This window comes from Aythya fuligula, chromosome 1 (assembly GCF_009819795.1).
Source record: "Aythya fuligula isolate bAytFul2 chromosome 1, bAytFul2.pri, whole genome shotgun sequence".
Taxonomy (NCBI): domain Eukaryota; kingdom Metazoa; phylum Chordata; class Aves; order Anseriformes; family Anatidae; genus Aythya; species Aythya fuligula.
In genome coordinates this window covers 41918862-41941319 of record NC_045559.1, presented here as the reverse complement: position 1 = coordinate 41941319, position 22458 = coordinate 41918862, and the positions used below count along the sequence as shown (strand labels likewise).

At 36.5% G+C, this 22458-nt stretch overlaps 1 protein-coding gene across 4 annotated transcripts in view; it reads right to left on the bottom strand.

Moving 5' to 3' along the window:
- SYT1 (synaptotagmin 1) overlaps positions 1-22458 on the bottom strand; it is a 359307-nt gene that overhangs the window by 49023 nt on the left and 287826 nt on the right. For all 4 annotated transcript variants that reach the window (XM_032184865.1, XM_032184880.1, XM_032184872.1 and 1 more), the window contains one exon: positions 7333-7450. In XM_032184865.1, coding sequence (XP_032040756.1) covers positions 7333-7450 — 118 coding nt within the window. The remainder of the gene's footprint in view (positions 1-7332; positions 7451-22458) is intronic.

Here is a 22458-nt window from a genome sequence, read left to right as displayed (position 1 = left end):
AAGGATAATGGGAACTTTTGAGGGGATTGCATCAAAAGAAGAAGGCAGGACTTGACTTCTGCCTTCAGTAGGAAGGTTTTGGAAAGTGAATTTTGGAACTGGCAATGGGAAAGCTTCTCTACCATTTTCGTTGGAATCTTGTAGCTGCCAGCGGTTGCCAAATGTGTGAGCATCTTTGAACAACTAGCACAGATAAAACATGTATGTAAAATAAGGATACTGACAGAGAAGCCAGACCACCTTATTTCCTCTCTCTCATTACACTAAAAGTACACAGTTTCTCCACTTTCACAGAGGTATTTTCAGCACAATGGAGACATGCAGTTCCCTTTTCAATATATGGCACCTGCTCGCTTCAGGCATAATTCAGGATTGGGATCAAGGGTCTCATTTGTGAAATGTTTCTTTCTGTTGAGATGCACGAAGTGGCTACACTTTGGAAATGGAGTCAGGAGGCCTATAAGAAGTAACCACATAAAGGCCTAGCAGAAAATAGTTGTCTTTCTTGCCCACATGGGATTAAACAAAGAAAAAATGCATGAGTGATTTAAAGTAACATATAAATTTTATTTAAAAGTTGTTTTTGTTTCTTCAGAAAGTCCTATAAACTTCATCAAACTCCAGCTGCATAACAGTGCTAATATAATGCTTATGCTGTCTTAAAAATGTGTATGTCTTTACGTAGTCCTGAAGAGGAAATACCCTTGATTATACTTTTTTCACTTTCTGTGATCATTTAAGTACCCATCTAAACTGTATTTATAGAGATGAAAAAATGACGTTTTCTTTTTGGGACCATATTTTAATTTTTTCTTCCAACCCATTAAAAAAAATAAGAAAGAAATAGACTGTCATTTTCAGAGAGTAAAAATAAATTAAACTTGCTCGTAAGAGAACTGACTAATTTCCCTAAGGATGCCTGAATCTATCTACAGTATTTCTACATCTATTTTACAGCCACTCACATTGCTATGAAATTTTAGTAGAGCTTGAAAACCTAAGTATTAACCATCTTATTTTCATATAAGTAATTAACACACACATCTTCACACTTGCTCTGGGAATGCATAACTAAATAAAAACATACTATAATTTAATCAGAAAGAAGCACACACACACACAAAATGCAATATTTAGATGTGAATATGCAAATAAAAGAATGAGAAGTTTCCAGGTTCTCTTTTTTGGTGAAGGATGGAGGAAATCAACAGCAATGCTAGAAAATTCTGACTGCTGGCCAAGTCCATACAGCTGGGTCCTGATCTCCTGTACCTTTGGTCAGCATGTATGATTAAGGAAATGTACACGTACAATAAGCTTTCTTTCCTTTCTCAAATCAAGAAGTTGTTCAAACACCTCCTGAGCCCAGGAGCTTTTGTGGCACAATGTTTGTCCTAGGGTTACTAAGGTATTTCAGAGCAATGCCTACAGGTTTTGTCCAGCTTCACTGGTAATCAGATAGCACAATCTCTTTTTCCTCATTTGAAGCGTAAGAGGGAAAAAAAGAGCAGAACAATTTGACTTTGCTTCTTTGTAGGAGCTGCTGCATTTGATGGTTCATCTAATACAATATATTGTTGTGTGAAATAGCCTGTGGCAAATGATTCAGTGGAAATTTAGTGGAAATGTACTTGCTCCAAAATGGACAATTAGCTAACAGCCTCCTCATAAGAACCTCCAAAATGCCCTAAAATATCAGAGTTCATGTATCCATTAATATGGTTTCTATGATGAATATGTTGCAATTTTTACTGTGTTTTGATTTTGGAATTACCTTCATCAGGCTCATTACTTCACACAATTTAATGTTGAAGGTTTGAGTAGTGATTAGAAGAAAGCTTAGACCATTTTTAGCCATTGAAAGAGGACTATTTCGGACAACCCCTCCTGCCCCCATCACTCCCTAGTCCTAGGGAAGATGTCACTGGCAGAAATGTTGTTCTGTGCAGGAGAGAAGGATTTTTATATGACAGAGATTTGGTGACTGATCCCATCACCACTGTCGGAGCCCGAAGTGAATTTACTGTGCAGCGAGGCTGTTTTGCAAGTGTTAGAGAGATGTATTGTTGCAGCCATCTACTGTTGGAAGTTCTGCCTGCCAGTGTACTACAGTAGAGATATCGAAATATTAGATACTGTAGAAATACTCACTGAAAGTAGAGATCTTCAAATATTTGTTGGTACTGATCTCTGTTGCATTCTTTTGGATAAGGCTATATGTAAATGCAGCTGTTGTGTTTTTGTTTTAATTTTGTCATTTAGTAAGGCTGTTTTCCCTTCCCTTAATATTCATGGAGTTATGCTTACAATATGGATTATAGCAAGGCCATGGCACTAAAAGTGTATTTCTCTTCACATATTATTACATTCATGTTAGATAGCTTTTAATGTTTCTTATGTTTTAATGAAGTTATTAAAGTGAATGCTCTGACTGCATAATTCATGAGCCTTCATTCTGTCTTCAAAGAAACGGTCTCTAAACAATTTTTTATTTTACAAATTGTTTATAATCTTTTTTATAATTTGGTCCCTGGAGATAGTTCAGATTTATAGTATTTGCTTGACAGATACAAAGAAGTGCTATGTATTTTCTATTTATAACTCATAAATATTGAGATTAGCTTTCACACATCATGGGCTGGATTATGGGCTGCTTTCTCTTCTGTGTCTGTATCTGCAGCTTCCTGCAGAAGGAAGATCACAGGGATCCAATCAGTCTTTGCATTTCTTCCTAAGCATTAATTTGGCACAAATGGATACAGTTTAGGGTTTTCTATAATCTGAATAATTCCTATAACCCACAGTGCCTAAGCAGGAGCTGAGCCCATGCCAGTTAGGTCCCCACCTCCCCATTGTCTGACCTCAGGCATGTTGAGAGGCAGCAGCACGAAAGAGATAAAAGGAAGAAAAAGCTTCGTCCTAGGATACATTCCTAGTAACTAGATTGACTAAAAGCTAAGCATACTAAAACAACACATAAAACAAAAACGCAGTGTCTTCTTTTTTTTTTTTTTTTTTTTAGAAGAAATAAATCTTGCTGAAATTAATCTTAAAAAGACAATAAGCTATGTTAAAGCTTGCACTTATTATCAGCTACTAAGAGATGAAACTTTTTAGAAATGGAACAATATTTTGTCAGTAATACATATAGACACTGAACTTCTTAAGAAAAGGCATTTAAGCCTTGGGTAGCGAAACACTCATAACAACAGTTTGTTCAGGTGCCAGCTCGTCTTAACTAATATATTTCAATTTCTCATTCAAAGCAGGGAAAGCTGCTGGAAAATTGAAATGAAAGCTTTTATTTCATATTAGGATAAAAAATGAATATAAATGCAGGCTACAACTAAATACATTGATATCTATAGAATTGGCTATATAAACATGTGTTAATATTGGGACTCTTCCTATAAAATAAAAAAACACTGTATTTATTTTACAGTATGCATTAATCTGCTGTCAGACCTGCTAAGGGTTAAGCTACAATTTCTTTTTCTTTATAAAACAACTAAAAAATACAAATACAACAAAAGATTAAAATGAATGTAGATAAAAGTTTCATGCTCATTTAAATCAGTAACTGAAATGACTACCATTCTGATTTAAATGAATACCTCGCAAGTTATAATTGTATATCTCACAAGGTATAATAATATAAATATAATTTCTGCTCTCTTTCTGGAGCAGAAGGGATTGTAAACCTGAATAACATACTGTAATTCACAGACAACCCTTGTAAACTGAAATGCATTGCTGAGCTGCACTGTGCCCTTATCAAGGAATCGGACTGTGTCTTTATCAGCTGTTTGGAGAGATTAAATGGCAAGCTGGTTTTGAAATCTTCCAGTTTTGTAAGTCCTCTAAAGACAATTAAAAAAATACAGTGAGTTGGGAGTCTAAGTTCCCTTGATTTTCAGTAAGACATAAGCTTCTAAGCCTCTTAGAACTTTTGGGTGAAATATGCCTATAAAGCCATGTAACCCCGGTTTACCTAATTCCAACAAATAGAAATAATTTCTTCATAGCTAACATTCCTACATATCACCTGCCAGATGTCAGTTTCATTAAAAATGCATTTGAATATAATTTAAATAATTAAAATTCCATTTTAAAACATGCATAATTGTTTGCCAGAGGCCCTTCCTCACCAGAAGTAATAATTTCCACTTGTTGTGGCGACTTGATGAGCTCAGGCTGAACAGTTCCAGTGTTTGAGCCAAGGTTTGCTTTAGTCACAGCCTGATGTTGCAATTAAGTTTAAGACCTGGGAGTTTATTGCTCAGATGGGTGATCTGGTTTTGCTACAAGGAGTCTAATGAATTTGATGATTAGTTTGTTGTCTTTTATTATCTGTCTGAAGTAATTTATGCTAGGCTTTTGACTGTTAATAAAATTTATGGAAACATTCAAAATGTGGGAGATAAAGACTTTTTTTTTTTTTTTTTTCTTTTTTCTTTTTCAACTGTCATAACCATTAAATGGGACACATAGGCTGACTAACTGGATTAGGGTTTCACCAGTAGAACAACTGTAGCCATGCTAGGAAAGATGGTATTTTAAAACTACTTTGATTGTTCTCTTGCTTTTGATACATGCTTTCTCAACTGGGATCTGTTTCTGCACAGCATAAATATACATGTTGAAAACCAATAATGTTTTAAAGTATGATTGACCACAATTATGGATGCATTCCAATTTTTAATAAATTATTATTAACAAGAAGTTCAGAAGACTACTGAACCACAGTGACTGACTTGGTCTTTGTATTGGGACAACAGATGCATAATTGCTAAAGCTTTCCACATCACTGAGGAGCAAAGGTATAGCAGATATTTACTAGAAGCAGTTATACTTAAAACATGCAGGGCAGCAGCCAGAAGGAGACTGCAGAGTTGCCTGCTGTTTGCTGTGAATGCTTGGCAGCGCTGTCAGACCTCCTGCAGGAGCCAGAGCCTTGTTTCTCCTTTGTGCAATGCAGATAAACTCCACTGAGAGACAGAAAGGCTAGATGGAGGAGAAAGAGGAGCCATTTTCAAGTGTCCATCTTCTCCTTTTCCAGCATCTTCTCCAATATAGGATAGAATAACATAAAAGATGCTAAACTCAAAAACTAGATACTTCTCAGCAATTTTTGACAAATGTCTAAGATTTTTTTTTCTCATCTGTGACACCTACATAATTTTCACCTCTTGCTAATGGTCTCCCCTTGGTGACAGTAAGTGCTGTTGAATATATAGGTAGCAGTCAGTCTGAGATAACATTTGATTGTTAGTGTTTTCCCACCTCCACTGCAATGCAAAACTTTCAGTTCTGCGAAGTGAAAAGCAATTTTAGTGTCTAGAGAAAATAACGAACTAGTGGGGAAAGTGTTCCGTAATTGAGATAAAATCCTGCCACCTTCACTACCACTTAACAGTACCTTACTCTGAGATTAGGTATTAGTTAGTGTGAATAATAACAGAAGCTCAGCTGGATTTCAAGTTATTTCTGCATAATTTATTCAAAAGATAAATTCCCTAATGAAAGATACTGTATCCACTTTAAACCAATGTTATTTCATCTATAATTACTGCCTCAGGTGTACCACACTAACTGCCATTTATCACTGTCAGGGACTTTTGAATTCCTACTACAACCATGGTATCCCATTGGGTTTGTTTGTCTCAGAGAGTACAAGATGTTTCTAGTTTGGTATGACCCTAAAAAAGAAGAACAAAACCTGTCATCCCCTAGAAATACATTTGAATGTCCTTTACTCTGTTCTGGCACTTCATCACATAAAGGAGAGTAAGCACATTCATTTCCAACAATGCATTATATTTTTCATTTCAAGTTGATAGAAGATCTTCAGTTCATTGGTACCTCTCCTGCCACTTTCTCTTACGGGTTTTGTAGCCATTATCCATCATGTCTTTCAAAATTTGAGAAAGAGTATAGACATTCTGGCTCTTAGACCTCTACTTAAGTCACAAAGTATCACACTTCCTCACTAAGAGAATGTAATTTTTCTTTAGGAAACAATTATGAAGGAAATGTTCTTAAGAACTGTAATTTGCAATTGGTTCAGTACAGGTGTTGACGAAACAATTAGTGTTGTGTTCACATTTTAGAATGGGTGTTCAAGAAGTTAGACTTGATTCAGGTAACAACCACAACAACATTTTGATGTCTTCTGTTTTATGATATCTGCTGTTGTACAGTGGAAGACTTTAGAAGCAAGTAAAATAAATAATGATAACTGGCTACTGGTATGAGATGTTGTTTCCTTTCTCTTTATGAAGGCTCTCCTGTTATTGTTCATCAGAAGTGGTAAACAAAACCTCCAGGCTTACTCCGAGCATGCCCCCATTCTGATGTGTACTTTGTATATCACTCTTGCTTGTATCATTTTGTTTATTTCTTGTTTATTCAAAATGAGCAATTATATCATATGTGTGTTAGTGACAGCTGTCAAAGTGTTCAGTGGTTTTTAAGAGAAGGTATATAAAATAAACTTCTCCTGCAAAGACCTTTCCTTATGAAGCATCTTCTTGTTATTTAATTTGGTCTTAGCTAATTGGCAATTCAGAAAGTAATTTGTGTCCGAGAATTCCAGACACAGCAGAGAACAGAAGCCTATGTGGAGCTCTGCCAGGTCCCCAGGACACAGCCCTAGTGTCACACGTGCTGACTGTGCCCTCCCTTAGAGATGGCATACATCACCTCACTCACTGCGTGCTTAGCCTTACTATGAGGACTATTTGTAGGTATCAACCTCATTGACTCCCACAAGTGCAAGACTGTCATTTTGATTGCTGGTGTACATGTAAATGCAGAACAATCCCAAATCTGTGCATGGGAGCAATCACACCTGAGTCCTTCAAATGCAGAAACAATTATCCTAGCACCTCAGACAGTAGTCAGCACAGTGACCTGTGATGAGTTCCTCTATTATGTATTATCAGTAACATTGTAGGGAAATGTTCACATTTTGTGAGATTAAACAGACAATAGGAATTGTAGTCAGATTTCTTTTTCTCTTGCCTGAATAGTCCATATTTATCTCCAGGCAACAGGAGAGGAGGAAAGTACAGAGAGCGCTATCTGACTGCTTAACTCTTCAGACCTTGTCTTGGACTGGAATGCGATGTATAATGAATTTCCTTTTTTTTAAATCTAGAATGAGTTCTGTTATACCCAGTCATGCCTTAAGTTTCAGAAAACACAAAATGCATTTTTCAGACAGTGAACAAGAGCCCTTACCCTCTCAACCACGAGATCTCCAATGGAAAATGAATTGTTTTTCTGCCTTACAAGCCCGCAAAGTCTACAAGCAGATTTTCATGCACATACCTGACAGTCCACCAACATCCATCTTCTTCAGGTTCTTTGCCTCCAGAATGACAACAGTCAGCTTGCCAGCAGTAGGCACATAGCGAAGGGAGAAGCAGATATCACCCAGCTTTTCTTGCTGTGAAAGCAAACAAGTCATTGTGTTATTTTTTTAAAAAATCATTTTGAACCTTTTAAAAGTATGATTTTGAAAAAACAGGATTACATTTCAATCTCCTGTTGCAAAACAAACCATTCAAATTAACAACGTGTCTGCCACAAGTTAAATCCTTGGTAACATGAAGTCTGTTGTAACAAGTGGAGTTCACAGCAACTGTCCTGGATGGACCCAAATGACAAGATGTGCTGGCGGCAAAGCAAGCTGCACTGCCCCCCACTTCACCTTGGACAATCAGGATTCCAGACTGTTTGCTCTGTAATATTAAACAAGTCATTATTTTTTTCCAGTTTGTGTTTCACTGGAAATCAATTAACACACATATGCAACCACTGGTGTTTTCTGCAAAAGAGTAATGTTGGTTCTTTCTCATCATGATTTGTCACAAAAGCAAAATGTAGATAAAACACAAAGCACAAAACAATAAATATAAGAAAGGCCTGTCTCCTATCAGACAGGCAAACCAGGAAGGCAGATAGGCAGGGAGTGCATCCCTCTTCACATCGGGAGTGGTTGGAAGTTTTGCCTTCAGCCTTTGCAGACTATCATCTGGGATCCTGCCAAACACAACCTTTTGCCACTCATTGTTTAGTACTTTCCTAACAGTCCTGGCAAAGAGGGAGAGGCTGAATTATGGGCAGGATTACAGGAACTTCGTTTTAAAGGTAGGAATAATATATTTAAACTTGCAGATATAGGAGATAAAAGACCAGACTACTGCTTAGAAATGATCTTTAGGATGATCTGAGCTGCTTTCCTCCTTCCTTTCAGGTACAATGGTATCTCTAGGTGAGTAAGTAGGTTTCCTTTAAAACAAGAAGAATCATGTTATACTAAACAGTCCAATAGGCATTTTAGACAGCACTATTTCTCTTTCAAAGGCCTTATGGCACATATCTGTTTTCCACAGTTTATTCTGGCAGTGAAGTACATTTTTATCAGTCCCTTCGACTCCAGTGTTTTGTTAGGATAAATTGGAAGGTTGATTGCTGAGAAGTGTTGGATGTGTATCCAGGCTTTTGGTTAAGACATTGGATAATTCTGGCAAAAATTATGCACCTTTTCCCCATACCACAAATATAGGAAGGACACGGCAATTTACCAGGTTCAAAGAGTCAAGAGGAAAGATACAAACGCAGAACCTTATCAAAAAAGCTGTGGGAAAACTACTGAAAGTAACTGCTCATGGGTCCACAGTTGTAGTTGGAATGTCACAAAGAAAAGACAGACCACATCCTAAGGATTTTACCATGGAAAATGCACCAAAATGTCATTTATGAGAATCTGAGCTTTAACCACCAAGCCAAATTTTCAGCACTGGTAACAGTTAGATATAGAGGTCTAGCTATACAAATGCTCAATAACTGTTTTTACAAGTACTTCCTACTGAGAGTAAAGTGCCTATGCTGTGTTAAACTAGGTTTTACTTGCTGAATTTTATGCAACGTATCTAAATATCTGTGTGCACAAGCATTTTTGAAAATGAAATTCCTACCGAATAACAAGCATCTATTCTACTTTTGTGGTTTCCTTATATTCTTCTCACAATAGCTCTTAGACACAAACACTTTTTTTATCCAGGCTTGGATAAGCATCTGCAATATATCCATCTGAAGGATTCATTCCAGATACTCAGCAATACTTCAAAGTTTACATCTTCCCCCATCAAAAGGTGTGTAGGTCTGTCTCAGAAGAGTTTCTTGGGGACACAAGAATCTGCTTGTGTTTTTCTTGCTCAAGGACTTGAACCTTATATATTAAAAATTACTCAGCATCATGTAGTTATGGATCCTTTTAATGTGCAAAAACTTGGAAACTTCAATAATAATGCAACACCTATAAAGTGATAGACTCTGAATGGATTATTACAAGTCAGGAAAGAGACCTTGGGATTGTAATAGATAGATCCCTGAAAACCATCAGCTGTGTGCTCACCATGGCCAGAAAACATATAGAACAAACACAGAAGTTGTGTATAATTAGGAAACAATCAGGTGGAACAAAATGAAACAAAACAAAAGCTTATAATGTTAAATGTATGTATCATGTATAAGATATGCACACATGCTCGTATCTTGAAGACTGGTGTGGTTATGCTATCCTTCCACCTCAAAAAGGATATAGTAGAACTTGGAAATATTCCCAGAAAAGCAGCAAGAATGATGAAAAATATGATACAGCTTCTGCATTAGGAAGAGTTAAGGAGATTACAACTCTTCAGGCTGGAATGGGGATATTGGGAAAGGGTATCTTAAAGACCTTGATCTGACCCAGGAGGGCCATAATGATGTTATGACTTTGTTCAGAGGAAGACATCCTGATACCACAAAATTTACATTTTTAACTCATATCTAAAATAACCTAAGATGGCTTTCACTGCATGAACTGAATTTTTAAGAAAGGACTCACTATTCTTCTTTGTCTGCATAGGCTTTTATAAAGATTCTGATCATGGAAATACATATTTCAGCATAGTTCACTTTTGACTCTGAGTGTGCAATGACATGGTGATAGCAAAGCATGTTTCTGCTACCCTGACATTCGGTTTGGGAAGTGTGTGTTGGCTGGGCTAATGGTGAAGTTGATCTATCACTTGCAGCTTGCTCAGAATGGAAGAAATCAATTGCTTATTGATTCATGTTATCATGATCACAGCTCTCCCAGCCGCGTGGTGTTCCTTGCTGTTGCTGTTCTATTACATGGTAGACTTGGTTTAAATTAGCCTGGCTGACTCATGGGCTGAGTAAGACTGAAACGGGATATTTGAAAGCTTTTCATGGTCCCCCATCTCAGATGCTTTTGTACTCAAGTATCAACCAACATTCAAGGGCTCTGCCCTCATCCCTAGATTGACTAGGCAGTATGTCTGTTGTAGCAGTACAGGAACTTGTATTCCTCAGAAATGTACCTCACTGACAGAATATCTAAACATCTATTTTGGAAGGAATTTTTGAATTAATGACATATTGCCAATTGGTTCCTTGATTGTTCTTACTGTTTTTTTTTTTTGTTTGTTTGTTTGTTTGTTTTTTTTTAAGGTTTGTACTGAGACTGAAGTGTCTCAATAAAATTGTGCTAGAATACCAGAGTGCCTTAGCAGAAGCTGGAGAAGGTATTTTACAAACAGTTATTGCCACAGAGACCATCACCTCTCACCAGCCTTTCTCCATCTGTAACCATGTTATGCTTCTGTGCAAATACTGCAATTGTTTACACAGAAGATTAATTTTATGAGAGCATTCAATGCATTTTTATCCTCATCTAATGTAATTTTAGCTGCAGGAAACATGGAGAAGAAGACAGGACCATGTAAACAGCCAGTTTGCCGTAGATCACCAGCAAGCCATGGGAAATGACAGCAGATGATGGGCTCATTTCAGTGAATAACTTGAAGAAAAAGCAGAGATACCTGTTTAAATCCCTACATAATCACATGTAGAACTTTTTTGCTCTCATTAAAATCTGTAACAACTAGTTTTCTTGAATATTTCTTGTACTTTAATGTTACCTCTTTGCATTGCTGCCAAGAGTTTTCTATTCCTAAGCTGCTTTGTATTTTTTTTTTTTTTTATTTTAAAAATATTTGTCAGGCAAAATACTGCAAGTGGCAGCACTGCAATGAAGCAATAGAAAACAATCACTAGAGGTGTGGTTTGCAGGAGATAATTACAAACCCCTGCAGGGCTATGAGGTACAGATGAGTGCTTCTGGTATGGTGATTATCTCATGAAGGTGCCTTATTGTTATTATGAATTTCTTTCAGGCCTATGTATAAATAATTTATGTTAGTAAATTACTTTGATCTCTGATGAAAACTGTAAGTTAGTGTTAGAAAGTTCCAACTGGGAGGTTCACAGATATTAACCTATTCATGTATAACACCTAAACACCAATCAAAAGACTCTCTCCATCTAAGCAACTTCATAACTTCATTACATTTAAAGAGGATGCAATGGAGCAGAACATAAATGACATAGCACTGGTAACACTTCTTCAGCTTAGAAAAGGCTATTTGAGGTCCCATTGAGAACCTGATCTTTCTAGAGAAGACTGTAAGCCTCTCCTGCCTGTCTCATGTTTTTTCTTGTATTTGTCAGTAGTCATTTTTACCTTGACAGCCCACTTTCCTAATAAGCTACAGAGAAAAATGCTATTTATGCAGATTACTCTCATTCACACTGCAGAATCTCTAACAGTGATATCTATCTTCTTAATACAAGCATTCTCCATGTTTTGTGTAAGATATTACAAGAAAGTTGATGATTGCAGCTCTCTTGGTAAAGCAATACCAAAACAACAAGCCACAGCACAATACTTTTTTTTTTCTTTTTTTTTTTTTTTCCCCTAATTGGATCTAAGACTCCAAGATTGTCAGTACAAGAAAGATATAAACACAGTGCAGTGGGTTTTCAAATTCAATACCCAGTTTTGATTGTAGATATTTGCATGAGACTAAAAGAAACAAAATAGGATGTTGTTTGTGGGTGAAGACCCAAAATACAATCTTCCACCAGCAATCCATATTTGAAATATAAGCTAATAGTATTGATAATAGATGATCAAGGAGCTGGAGCACCTCTCCTATGAAGACAGGGCAAGGGAGTTGGGTTTGGAGAAGAGAAGGCTCCGGGGAGACCTTACAGCAACTTTCCAGTACCTAAAGGGGGCCCACAGGAAAGCTGGGGAGGGACACTTTATCAGGGAGTGCAGTGATAGGACGTGGAGTAGTGGCTTTAAACTTAAGACAGGTACATTTAGATTAGGTGTAAGAAAGAAAGAAATTATTCAGAGGGCAGTGAGACACTGGAACAGGTTGCCCAGGGAAGCTGTGGGTGCCCCATCCCTGAAGGTGTTCACGGCCAGGCTGGATGGGGCTTTGGTGCACCAACCAAAATATTTTAAAACTCCGTGGAGAAAATTGGGACAGTACCAAGGTGTGTTATAAATGAGCTGTTTTTTTTTTTTTTTTTTTTTTTTAATTATTTTATTTTTTTTCAAATTCAGGAAACCCAGGTAAATAGTAATGACAGGAACTCTAATTGTAGTTCCCATATCCATGGGTTTTGGACAGTTTTGAAGCCATTCTTATTCTGTCTACATATAAGAGATCTCAAATCCAACAAATTCCTTGTTTTGGCACATAAACCATGAATGCATTTAGCCACAAAAGAGTCATACTAATATTAGCATCAGAATCATACAGATGCAGAAATGGATGACATGGACTGGCCACAATTGCAATTGCTACTGCAGGAACTGGGTGGAATTAGCAACCAAAATACATAACTGGGATCTAGAATTAGGAAAATACTCCTCCTTCAGGTTAAATAAGGATCATACTGGAAAAGGAAAATGAAATACTGTGTTTTTTTGGGGCTTCCCCTCTTTCTCTAAGCCTGAAATTTTATTATCATAACAGCTATCTTCAACATTACTAGCTTTGAAGGCATTGCATTTTTGATAAATATACTGTTAAACAACAAAGAATATTTCAAGCCTGCAAGAGGTAAAAGCAGGAAAGAAAATATTTTTCACTAACACTTGCAAACAGATGACTCCACAATATGAAGATAGTTCTACCACAATTAGACAAAGGAGTGGGAAGTGAACAAGAAGGATATAAAATTCACTTTGCATAAATAAGCTAGAAATAGGTGATACATCAGGGAAAGAAAAAGGAGAACTGGAAAGAGAAAGAAAAGCTGGAGCTTATGTGTCAGCCCATTACTACAGCACTTTCGGAGATTCTTACATGAATATGTATGTACATCATGTAACACTGAACCCCAAAGTCTATGAACTACTTTGGTGATAAAGTGCTGAGAGTGAAGAGGAAAGGCAGAATTCTCCCTAGCCTTTTCAAGCAAAATGCTGATTACAGAAGCAGGTATTTCAGACATGTGAAACGTTAACTATAAACCCAGTCAATACAAACTTAGGGTTTTAACAACGAAACCATTAATCTGACAAGCAGAATAATTTTGTCTCAGTCTAAAAATATTTCATTCCCATGAATGGAGCAGCCACACTGTTATACAGCTGAAAACAAACAAGTGCTAAATGCCTCTGGAGATAAGGAAGAAACTTCTTCAAGACTGTACCTACTGCACTTTTGAAGAAAACGTTTTAAAACAGTACAAATATGAACAGACAAGTGTCCTACCACATGCTTCCTTATTCAAGGATCAGCCTTTATTCACAAGAATAACCCACTTTTCATCCAAAATGGATGTACAGTGTTTGTGATCAAAGGTCTCTCTTGTTTGCTTTTACTAGCATTATTTCAGAAGTGCTTTTGTAGGTAATACCCTCTTCAAATGTGAAAACTTGGCCATAAAACGAAGCTCATGTTAATGTAAAGTATTCAGTTACAAGCCATATAACAAGTAAATTAAGAACCAAAGCTAAGTGAAATAGGTTACAGCAGGAGATCTCAAAAGAAACAGAGGGTTCTTGAGGCACAGATCCAAAGGGCTTGTTTCGGATGCTGTAAAAAAGGGATTAACAGTGACAACAGTCTAAAGGAAAGATGGAAAGGAGGCTGATGCTAGGTGAACAGAGAACAGAAATAGAAGCAAAGGTCCAGGAGGTAAGTTTTAAAAGGGAGTTTTAGAGCAGACAGGGAACAATCTTTCAAATGAAGGGCATTTATTAAAGGTATCAGGAGGTGGTATCTGTAGGGATATAGTCATGGTATAAAGTAGGTGAGAGGAAGAGCCAAAAGAAACAGCTTTAATTACAAATTCCTTTCTATTGCTTTCCCTACTATAGTTCTACTCTCTGACTCCTTTGTCATACAACTACTGTATGCCAGCTCTACTTTTTACCTTTGCTTAAAGGGAACAAGGCCTGACAAGATCTTCCTATGGAAATAAAATCTACTTTATTTTTTCTCTGAACATCACTTGACATAGAATTCTTCACAAATCTCTGCCTTCTAATTGTAATATATATATGTGGTAGACTGCATTTCTTTTAACTGCCCTAATAATGTAACAGTCTCCAATACAATGGTAAATCAGACTTGTAAGCAAGTTGGGCAACAATTTGAACTAGCCAATGTTATTAAAATATTAACAAGTCAGGTTCTGTCAGGTTCCCTCTTTTAGTCCTCTTCATTTCATTTTTAACTGTTTAGAGAAAGCACTTCTACTGCTGTTCTCTAAAAAACAGAAAAATTGAGGGAGAAAACACTGTTATTATTAGTAGAAAATGACACTTCATGGTCATCAGTTTAAAAGCATTACAATCAGCTGCCTCTTCCAAAATTAGAAAAGCTGTGGCTGAAGGCACTTGAAATCAAAGATTAGAAGAAATGCACCCTTTCATTTCCAAATGAGAGATGATGCTACCAATCATACCGAGTTCTTAATTAAAGAAGACAAAAAAAAAACAAAACAAACACCAACAATCCAAAACAAGAAAACTTAAGTAAATGAGAAAGAGAGGAATGAATTAAAAAAAACATATGCAACCAAAAATCAGACTGGTTTTCAGTAGCTCTTTGCCTACCCACAAAGGCTTGCAGCTGGCTGCTCTGCTTTAATGATTGCATCTTGCTCTATTTTGCCACTTCGCTTCTCCTCAGCTCTCGTCTGATCATATTTCTAAATGTCACTCACGTTTATGCAGGCCAGTGCGCAAAACAAAATTAATTTAACTGAATGGCACATTAATATTATTACTTTTGACAGCATGGAAAACTTATTAACTATAGCATGTCACTAGGCTCGTCTTCTAGTGAGTGGTCTAAGTACAACATTGAAAGGAAATGTAATACAGTTGAACAATTTTTTTTTTTTCCTTTTTGGCTTATCAGGCACCAGGAGAAGTCAAATCACAAAGCTTTTCCATAATTAATAGCAAATTACATGTACATTGTAGTCACTCTACAGAAAATCCTTGTCCTCTTGTGATAGGACATAGAAAGTCACAGTACAGTACTCTCACATGAATTGAAAACATCTCTTGAAGTAAGTACGGGCACTGTAATGCTTAGTTAATGCAGTTTCCACTATCAAAAGAGTGTCTTGTTTCCAAAAGTGATTGACTCAAATGCTTTAGATCGTGGATTGAAATTACAGCATACATCAGAAAATATATAGGGTCAGCAGACAGTGAACTGTAATTAAGAATCAAATCAATTACAGACTTCTTACTTGTATCCAATATATCATCTTTATATGAGTGAGGTACTTTTTTCATTAAAGTAGCACATGCAGATTTTGGTGAGGATCAGTGCTGCTCCGTATATGGTACTGTATCAAAAACTATGAAGATAAAATGACCTTGCACCTTGTGCCAGTCACAGATATGTTATAAATAAATGGCTCTTTTTGCAGTGACACTAACTCAGCCTGGTTCATTCAGCTCCTGTGGATATATGTCCTCCTTCCTCTCATTTTTTGCTTGCTGTAACAACAGTTCAGCTTTCATGCTCCCCCATGATATCCCCCCGCACTACCTCTAGCTCTCTTCTATGACCCCAATTCACAAACTCCACACAATACAGTAGCCTCCTTCGAAATCTCCTAAATTGGCCATTAGACAAGAGGCAGTATGTGATGTAGTTGTTCTGAAACTAGAAACCTGCTGGTTAGCAAGAGGCAGGCCAGAGACTTCACCAGTAGGTGAAGTCTTAAGGCAAGACAGTTCTCCACCTGTAATTTATCCAGATGAAGAAGGCTTTTTGCTTCATGTATAATTTCAACCAACACAGTGTCATCTATTATTTCCACCCACTGCTTCTGTTCTACAGTCACTGGCAGGTTTTGAAATCTTGTTCTGTATCCCTGTTTTTCATTTGGAAAGTTTTCTTACATTGCCCTCTTTTACTAATTTTTGCACTGGAGATTTTTCTAGAGCACCCAAGCTTCCTAAAAATATGAGATAGGGTAAAGGATACACAGCTGGAAAAGAGGCAAGCTGAAAACCCTCAGAAAATCTCAGAAGTGCTCTTTGTGTAGGGCTTTCTAGTTTCTGGGAAGTCGAAAAAAATGTAAAATACTCTCTCAGATGCTTTCAATATTTTTGTCTTGGTTCCAGTTGAAATTAAGAAAATAATGCATGCCCCATGAACAAAAGTTTAGAATTCAGCTTGGTAAAAATTTGTGCTCAGTTCAAAATTATTTTCTCCTAACTATTGCTATGTATTCAGATCTATTGACTTTCTCTTACCAGACTCATTGCCACTTCTTAAACCTTGCATTCAAAAATATATTTTTGTGAATCCACTGAAATATATTCAAGTTTTTGGATAAATACATATGTGTAAAAGCCTCTTATATTACTCCACTTCCCCAGTATTTCACTTTGAAAAATGCACTCTCTTAATGCATTCTTTAGGAAGACAAGACAGCTCATCAAAGGTCATCGTAGCAATCAGTACAACACGCTGAATTTCATTAATCTCTTCAGTAAAAAAGAACGAGGTCACCACAGTCATCTATAAAAATCTAGGAAAGAAGACTGTACTTATCATGAGATCTCTGGCTCAATGATATTCATTTTTAATAAATCTTAGACCACAGGGGAAATTCCATAAGACTGGAACAGTGCTAATGCTATGCCCATCTTACTCAAAAAAGGCCAAATGGGATGAAGGCAGAATCTATCAGCCAATTGCCTTTTATCAAACCCAGATAAAACAATGAAGAATTCATAAAAGTTTGCATTAATGATGATTTAAAGGATATAGAATGTAATGAATGTGAAGTCATATGGTTATCTGGAAAACAGGCCTTTTCAACTAAAATCAGATTTATTCTTTGATAAGATTGTGTGTTTGTCTGATGAAGGAAACATGCAAAAAAATCACTCGAAGGTCTGTTGCTGTTTTTACAAATATGAAAGTAAAATTTCCTACCGATAAAGTAGGCAAAATTATCATAATAATAAATACTAATGCAACAGGTTGGTCAGAAAGTGCTAAAACACCTAGTCACCTGGAAACAATCACATAGATCACATTTTTATACAGACAGAAGCAAAAATCTGACATCCTAGGAAAAAGAACTCAGACTATTTCTAAATATATACAGAATCAGGAAATATATCTTACAAGGCAGAGTTTCCTGCTAAGCAGTTAGGGTCATAAGCTATAGGCCATGAACTGAAAGTGCAATGCTATGCTAAAGAGTCAACAGCAGAAGAGCAGAAGTAGCACGTGACTTTGCTTCTCTGGCAAGAATAGCATGAATGCTGCATACAGTTCTTGTGTATGTTATTTTAAAAAGATTTTAAAAAGTAGAAAGAATGTGAAGGTCACAACTCTTATTGGGAAACTGGATAAAAAGTCTGATCATGAGAAATGTGAAGGATGAATTTCTTCAGCTTTTTGAAAAGATGATTGAAAGTGACTTGATTGCAGTGCATAAGTACATCCACAGAGAGGAAGCATCATAGATTAAATGGCCTGAATCTAGTGAAGAAGAGCATAACAAGAATCATGGACTTGACTTAGAATCCAAAAACATCCAGATAAGAAATAAAGTACACATTTTAAATGGAGAGAGAAGAGCAATTGTCGAAGTTATGAGTGATGTGTTATTTTCTCCATTACTGACGTTTTTAACTTCTTTGATTTGTAGACTCTTTAAGTGTTTTCCAACAGAGGTGCAAAGCTGCCTATAACAAATGCTAGTCTATTGACAACAGCCTTAGATTCGTAACAATTCTCAGTATGATCTCGCACAGAATTATCCAGCAGGATTTTAAGTTCTGATCAGACAATATCACAATGTGTCACGGGAGAGGTATTTTGGTGAAATTCTAAAATAAACATGCAGGATAATGCCAAATGGCCTGAGCTTTCACAGTTTGTAGTCTGTGGCCAAGGAGCCATGAGAAAACATCATAAGCTGTGAATCAGAGGGTTCCTAGCTCCTTGCTCCAAAACCAAGAAACACTTAACTTCCAAGCTTGTTAGTGTTTCCTTGTGTCTCCCTCTCTCCCAGCATGGCACAGAGGTAACACTATTGTCTTGCAGATGCAGCAGGTTTCCTAGTTTGCGTATGATTATAGGAGATTCTTTACATTTTTTAAAATGTTCCTTGAAGATTTAGGAGTCCTTCAGATTTAGGGCAGACAACCTCATCTAATTTAGAAAAAACACCCAATTTGATAGGAAACCATACTATTTCTAAATAAAATATAGGCCCTTGAAATGATAGATTTTTGTTGTTGTTGTTGTTGTTCCAGAAAGAAAATGTTAATGTTAGCTAGTCTAGTCTTAGTGCAAAGAAAACAGATCAGATTTAAAGAGCCGTCATCGTCAGTGAGTCGTAAGAGCTCAAATAGTGGTGTCTTCTGGAAATAAACCCAAGTAATCAGTGAACAGGTGGGCTAAAAAAATCTAAGGAGCATGTCCCAATGTTTATACACAAGATATTCACAACTTGTTATGTAGGGATTGTGCTGACAAACAGCCAGTTTTCATGATAGGGAATATATAAACAAGAAAGTTTCAGGGTCTTAAATTCTCATATAATGGGACCAGTGTTTGAGCTTACAAGAACTTATGCAGGGCTCTAGAGCTGAAATCCAACCAGGAAGCCAATATTCTCAAGTCATTCTGGAACACATGATTGCTGCAGCAAATCTAGTAGAGTTTAATTAAAATCTGTTCTCATTTACAATTATATATCAGGCAATATTAATTATTTTTGGACTTCATGTCTTTAAATATGAAAGAGGTAACGTTTAATACACTAAATGCACATTTTTTTTCATTTAGACAGATGGATAAAACTAAAATCACACTATTCTCTGCTGAAAATAATTAGTAGTATGGTATCATAGACAAATATTCTGAAGAAATACGCATGCCTTTTAAATTACTTTAAAAACTCAGTGATTCAAAGGATATATAGAAAATTCTATATTTAGAGAAACATTATTATTATTTCTATATCAAATTGCAATGAGACTTTTTTTGTGGAAAAAAAGGGATAGAAAACATGCTCTGGTACTGGATGGCACATGAACTTAAAGGTGTATTATTTATTTATTTATTTATTTTTAAGGCTCTGACGTGTTGTAATATATAAGTTAATGCCTGAGAGTCATAGAAAAAGAAAATGCAGGAAAGAAAATCTGCTATGACAAGATAGAAATCATGGGTTACAGAGATGTGCTGTGGAAGAACTGCAGCTTTTATTCTGTGTCACTGAATTGTAATAGTTGTACCTATTTTCCGTACAATAAGTACAAAAGAAAAAAAAAATCAAAAAAAAAATCAGAGTAATCAAAATTAATTCAAATGACCCACATCTCCTAGAAAACTTGCCTGCTATAACCATCACAGAAAATTAATGTTCAGCCTGACTGATTAATGTGAAAGTCTGAATGAATGAAAACACTTTCAGCATAATCCACAGCTATCTAATTCTGGGCTGGGCATTAACAGACAGGGGACATCAGCTGCAGACCTCAGGGCACTTGCATGAAAATAAACTGCCGCCAGTTGTGAAGCCTGAACTCCACTCATCAACAGAGATCCTCCTGCCAATTTTTCATGCTACTGAAGAAGACATAGGAAAGCAGAGGTAAAATAACTAGGTTCCAGACAACTCAGCAGCTCTGAGGATTACTTGGAGCAATTTAAGTAACACATAAACTTCATTAAGAATCTAACTGGGAGCTCTGCCTACTGCTGTCCATACCAGCGAGAAGCTGCAGTGGTGGCATCTAAAGCAAGTTATAAACCCCACATAACAGCAATCTTATAGGGAGTGATTTAGGTTAGAATTTTATGGCAAGGTCTGTATCTAAGAAGAAAAGATTTGATCTCAAGGTCAGCTACAAGTGGAAAAAGGCACTAGGGTTCCCAAATCTAGTTGCCATTATCAGTGACAGTGGAAGTAGCAATAATTTCTAATTCTGTTCTGTTATAGGTGAATGCATTCAACCGATCAAGCAGCAATAACATACCACTTTGAACTCTTTTTCTTTCTAATGGTTTGGAAACTCCTGCCTTTGGCACTATTTCTATAGTTGTAGTTGCAGATATAATCCTCAAGGAAAATATCTTGGCCTACGTGTTACTGGGTTCAGCTGCAGGTATTTCTCTTCATCTAGTGCTATGCCAGCAAGAAGCACATACAGACTGCTTGCAAAAGCATACCTGGGTTCAGAAAAGAAATCAGAACTGATGACTGTAACTCAAAGAAAGTAGTCTGCTCTAAGTAGACAGAAGGGGTAGTAATTCTGTGGCAGTGAACATACTCAGGTCCTCCACAGAAACCAATTCATTCTGTGGAAGCTCTGCCAGTGGAAAGGACAGAACCACTGTTCTGCAATATCACTCCATCCATCTGTCAGGCAGCCATCCAAAATAAAAAGTCGCAGTTAATGCAATTAAAGGTTGCTTGTGAGACTACTGAAGTTTTCACCAAAGCTTTTTTGGTTTCATCACAGAAGATACATCATCAAAGAAAGATAAATTTCTGCTCCATACTCAAGGCCACATCTTACACACACAGAGTGAGAATATGATGAGAAGTGAGGAGGTGGAGTGATTCACAGAAGTTTGATCTCTGGTCAACATAGATAGTAAAAACCCAGTAACTTTAGACTGCAGAGGCTAAAATGTGCAGTTTAATTATTAACTGACTCAGGTGTATAGAACGATGGTAAAGGTTAAAATAAAATGCCTAAAAGAATAAGAAACTGAGAGACAAGACAGCATTTTATGATTTTCTCCCTTTGTGTGGCCAGTGATGTGAAAATCTACAGAAAGACACAGAGGAGCGAGGAGAAATGGTTTGATATTTAGACAGTACCATCATTCTTGGAGTAAAATTCCTCACTCTTAGAATTATAGATGACAGAGACATTAAAAAAATGAATTGTATAGCACCAATATTGTAAATGTTCATGCTCAGATAAGGTACAGAAAAGCATTTATATCTATCTTCTTTTCCTCTTTAAATCTTATGATGTAGAGTTACCTACGAACATCCAAGAATAATAATATTTGCTTTGATCTGTGTGATTGAAAGTGAAAGACTAGCCATAATCAGCCCTTCAGAAAGAACTGTGTATATGTGGCAGTATGCAAGATCTTAGAAACGGGAAATGTCATTTCTCCATTAACCTACGTGGTAAGAATACATAAACTGCAGAAACAGAGATATTCTATGATGATTTTTTTTTCTGCAAATTATTATTTTGTACAGCAGCATTCTGCCCAGACTGAATTAGACATGAACAAGAGAAAAAGGCAATGCTATCCAAAGGTTTATAAAATCTAATTTAAATCCTCATGTCCTGAGTGTCGAGTGTCCTATAGTTATGATGATAACATTCACAGCGTAAGCTGTAGAGGGCTTTGGAAAAGAATGATGAAATTTAAGGTTGATTGCACTAAAAACACACAGTTACATCAACAGTACCATATCAACATAACAACACATCAGCCAACGTGAATAATTTCCTACAGGTAGGAACGAGTTACTATCTGTTATGAATTTAGCCTAGAAATAAGACCTGGTAAAACATCCTAAATTCATATACTCTGCTTCTTAAAAATATCAACATAAAACCAATAGAAGCTCAATACCACCAAATTGAAAATACAGTACTATGTTTTAGATTCTAACTGTGATTTCTCTAAAATAAGAGCATTTTATGCTAATGCCTGTCACAGATACAGTGCAAAGTGCTTCAAATGCCAGTTAAGCTCACTGTTAAACTAAGCTGAAACACAATAAACAGGCTTTGAAAAGAGGTTAAATGGTTACTATGGTAATCCCTGACATGGTCTAAATTGGTGTTTAAGAGTTGACAGAGGAAAAAAATTAAGAAAATGACTAACCCTTTTCTTTCTCAGACTGCTATTGCTAAATCTTTGTCTTTAACCTTTTTAAAAATACATCTTTCTCTGGTGTTTCTGGAAACGAAGATGCTCTAGTCTGAAATTGGGTGGGCACAACAATGAGAGGAGACCATAGTCCCACACTGTGCTTCAA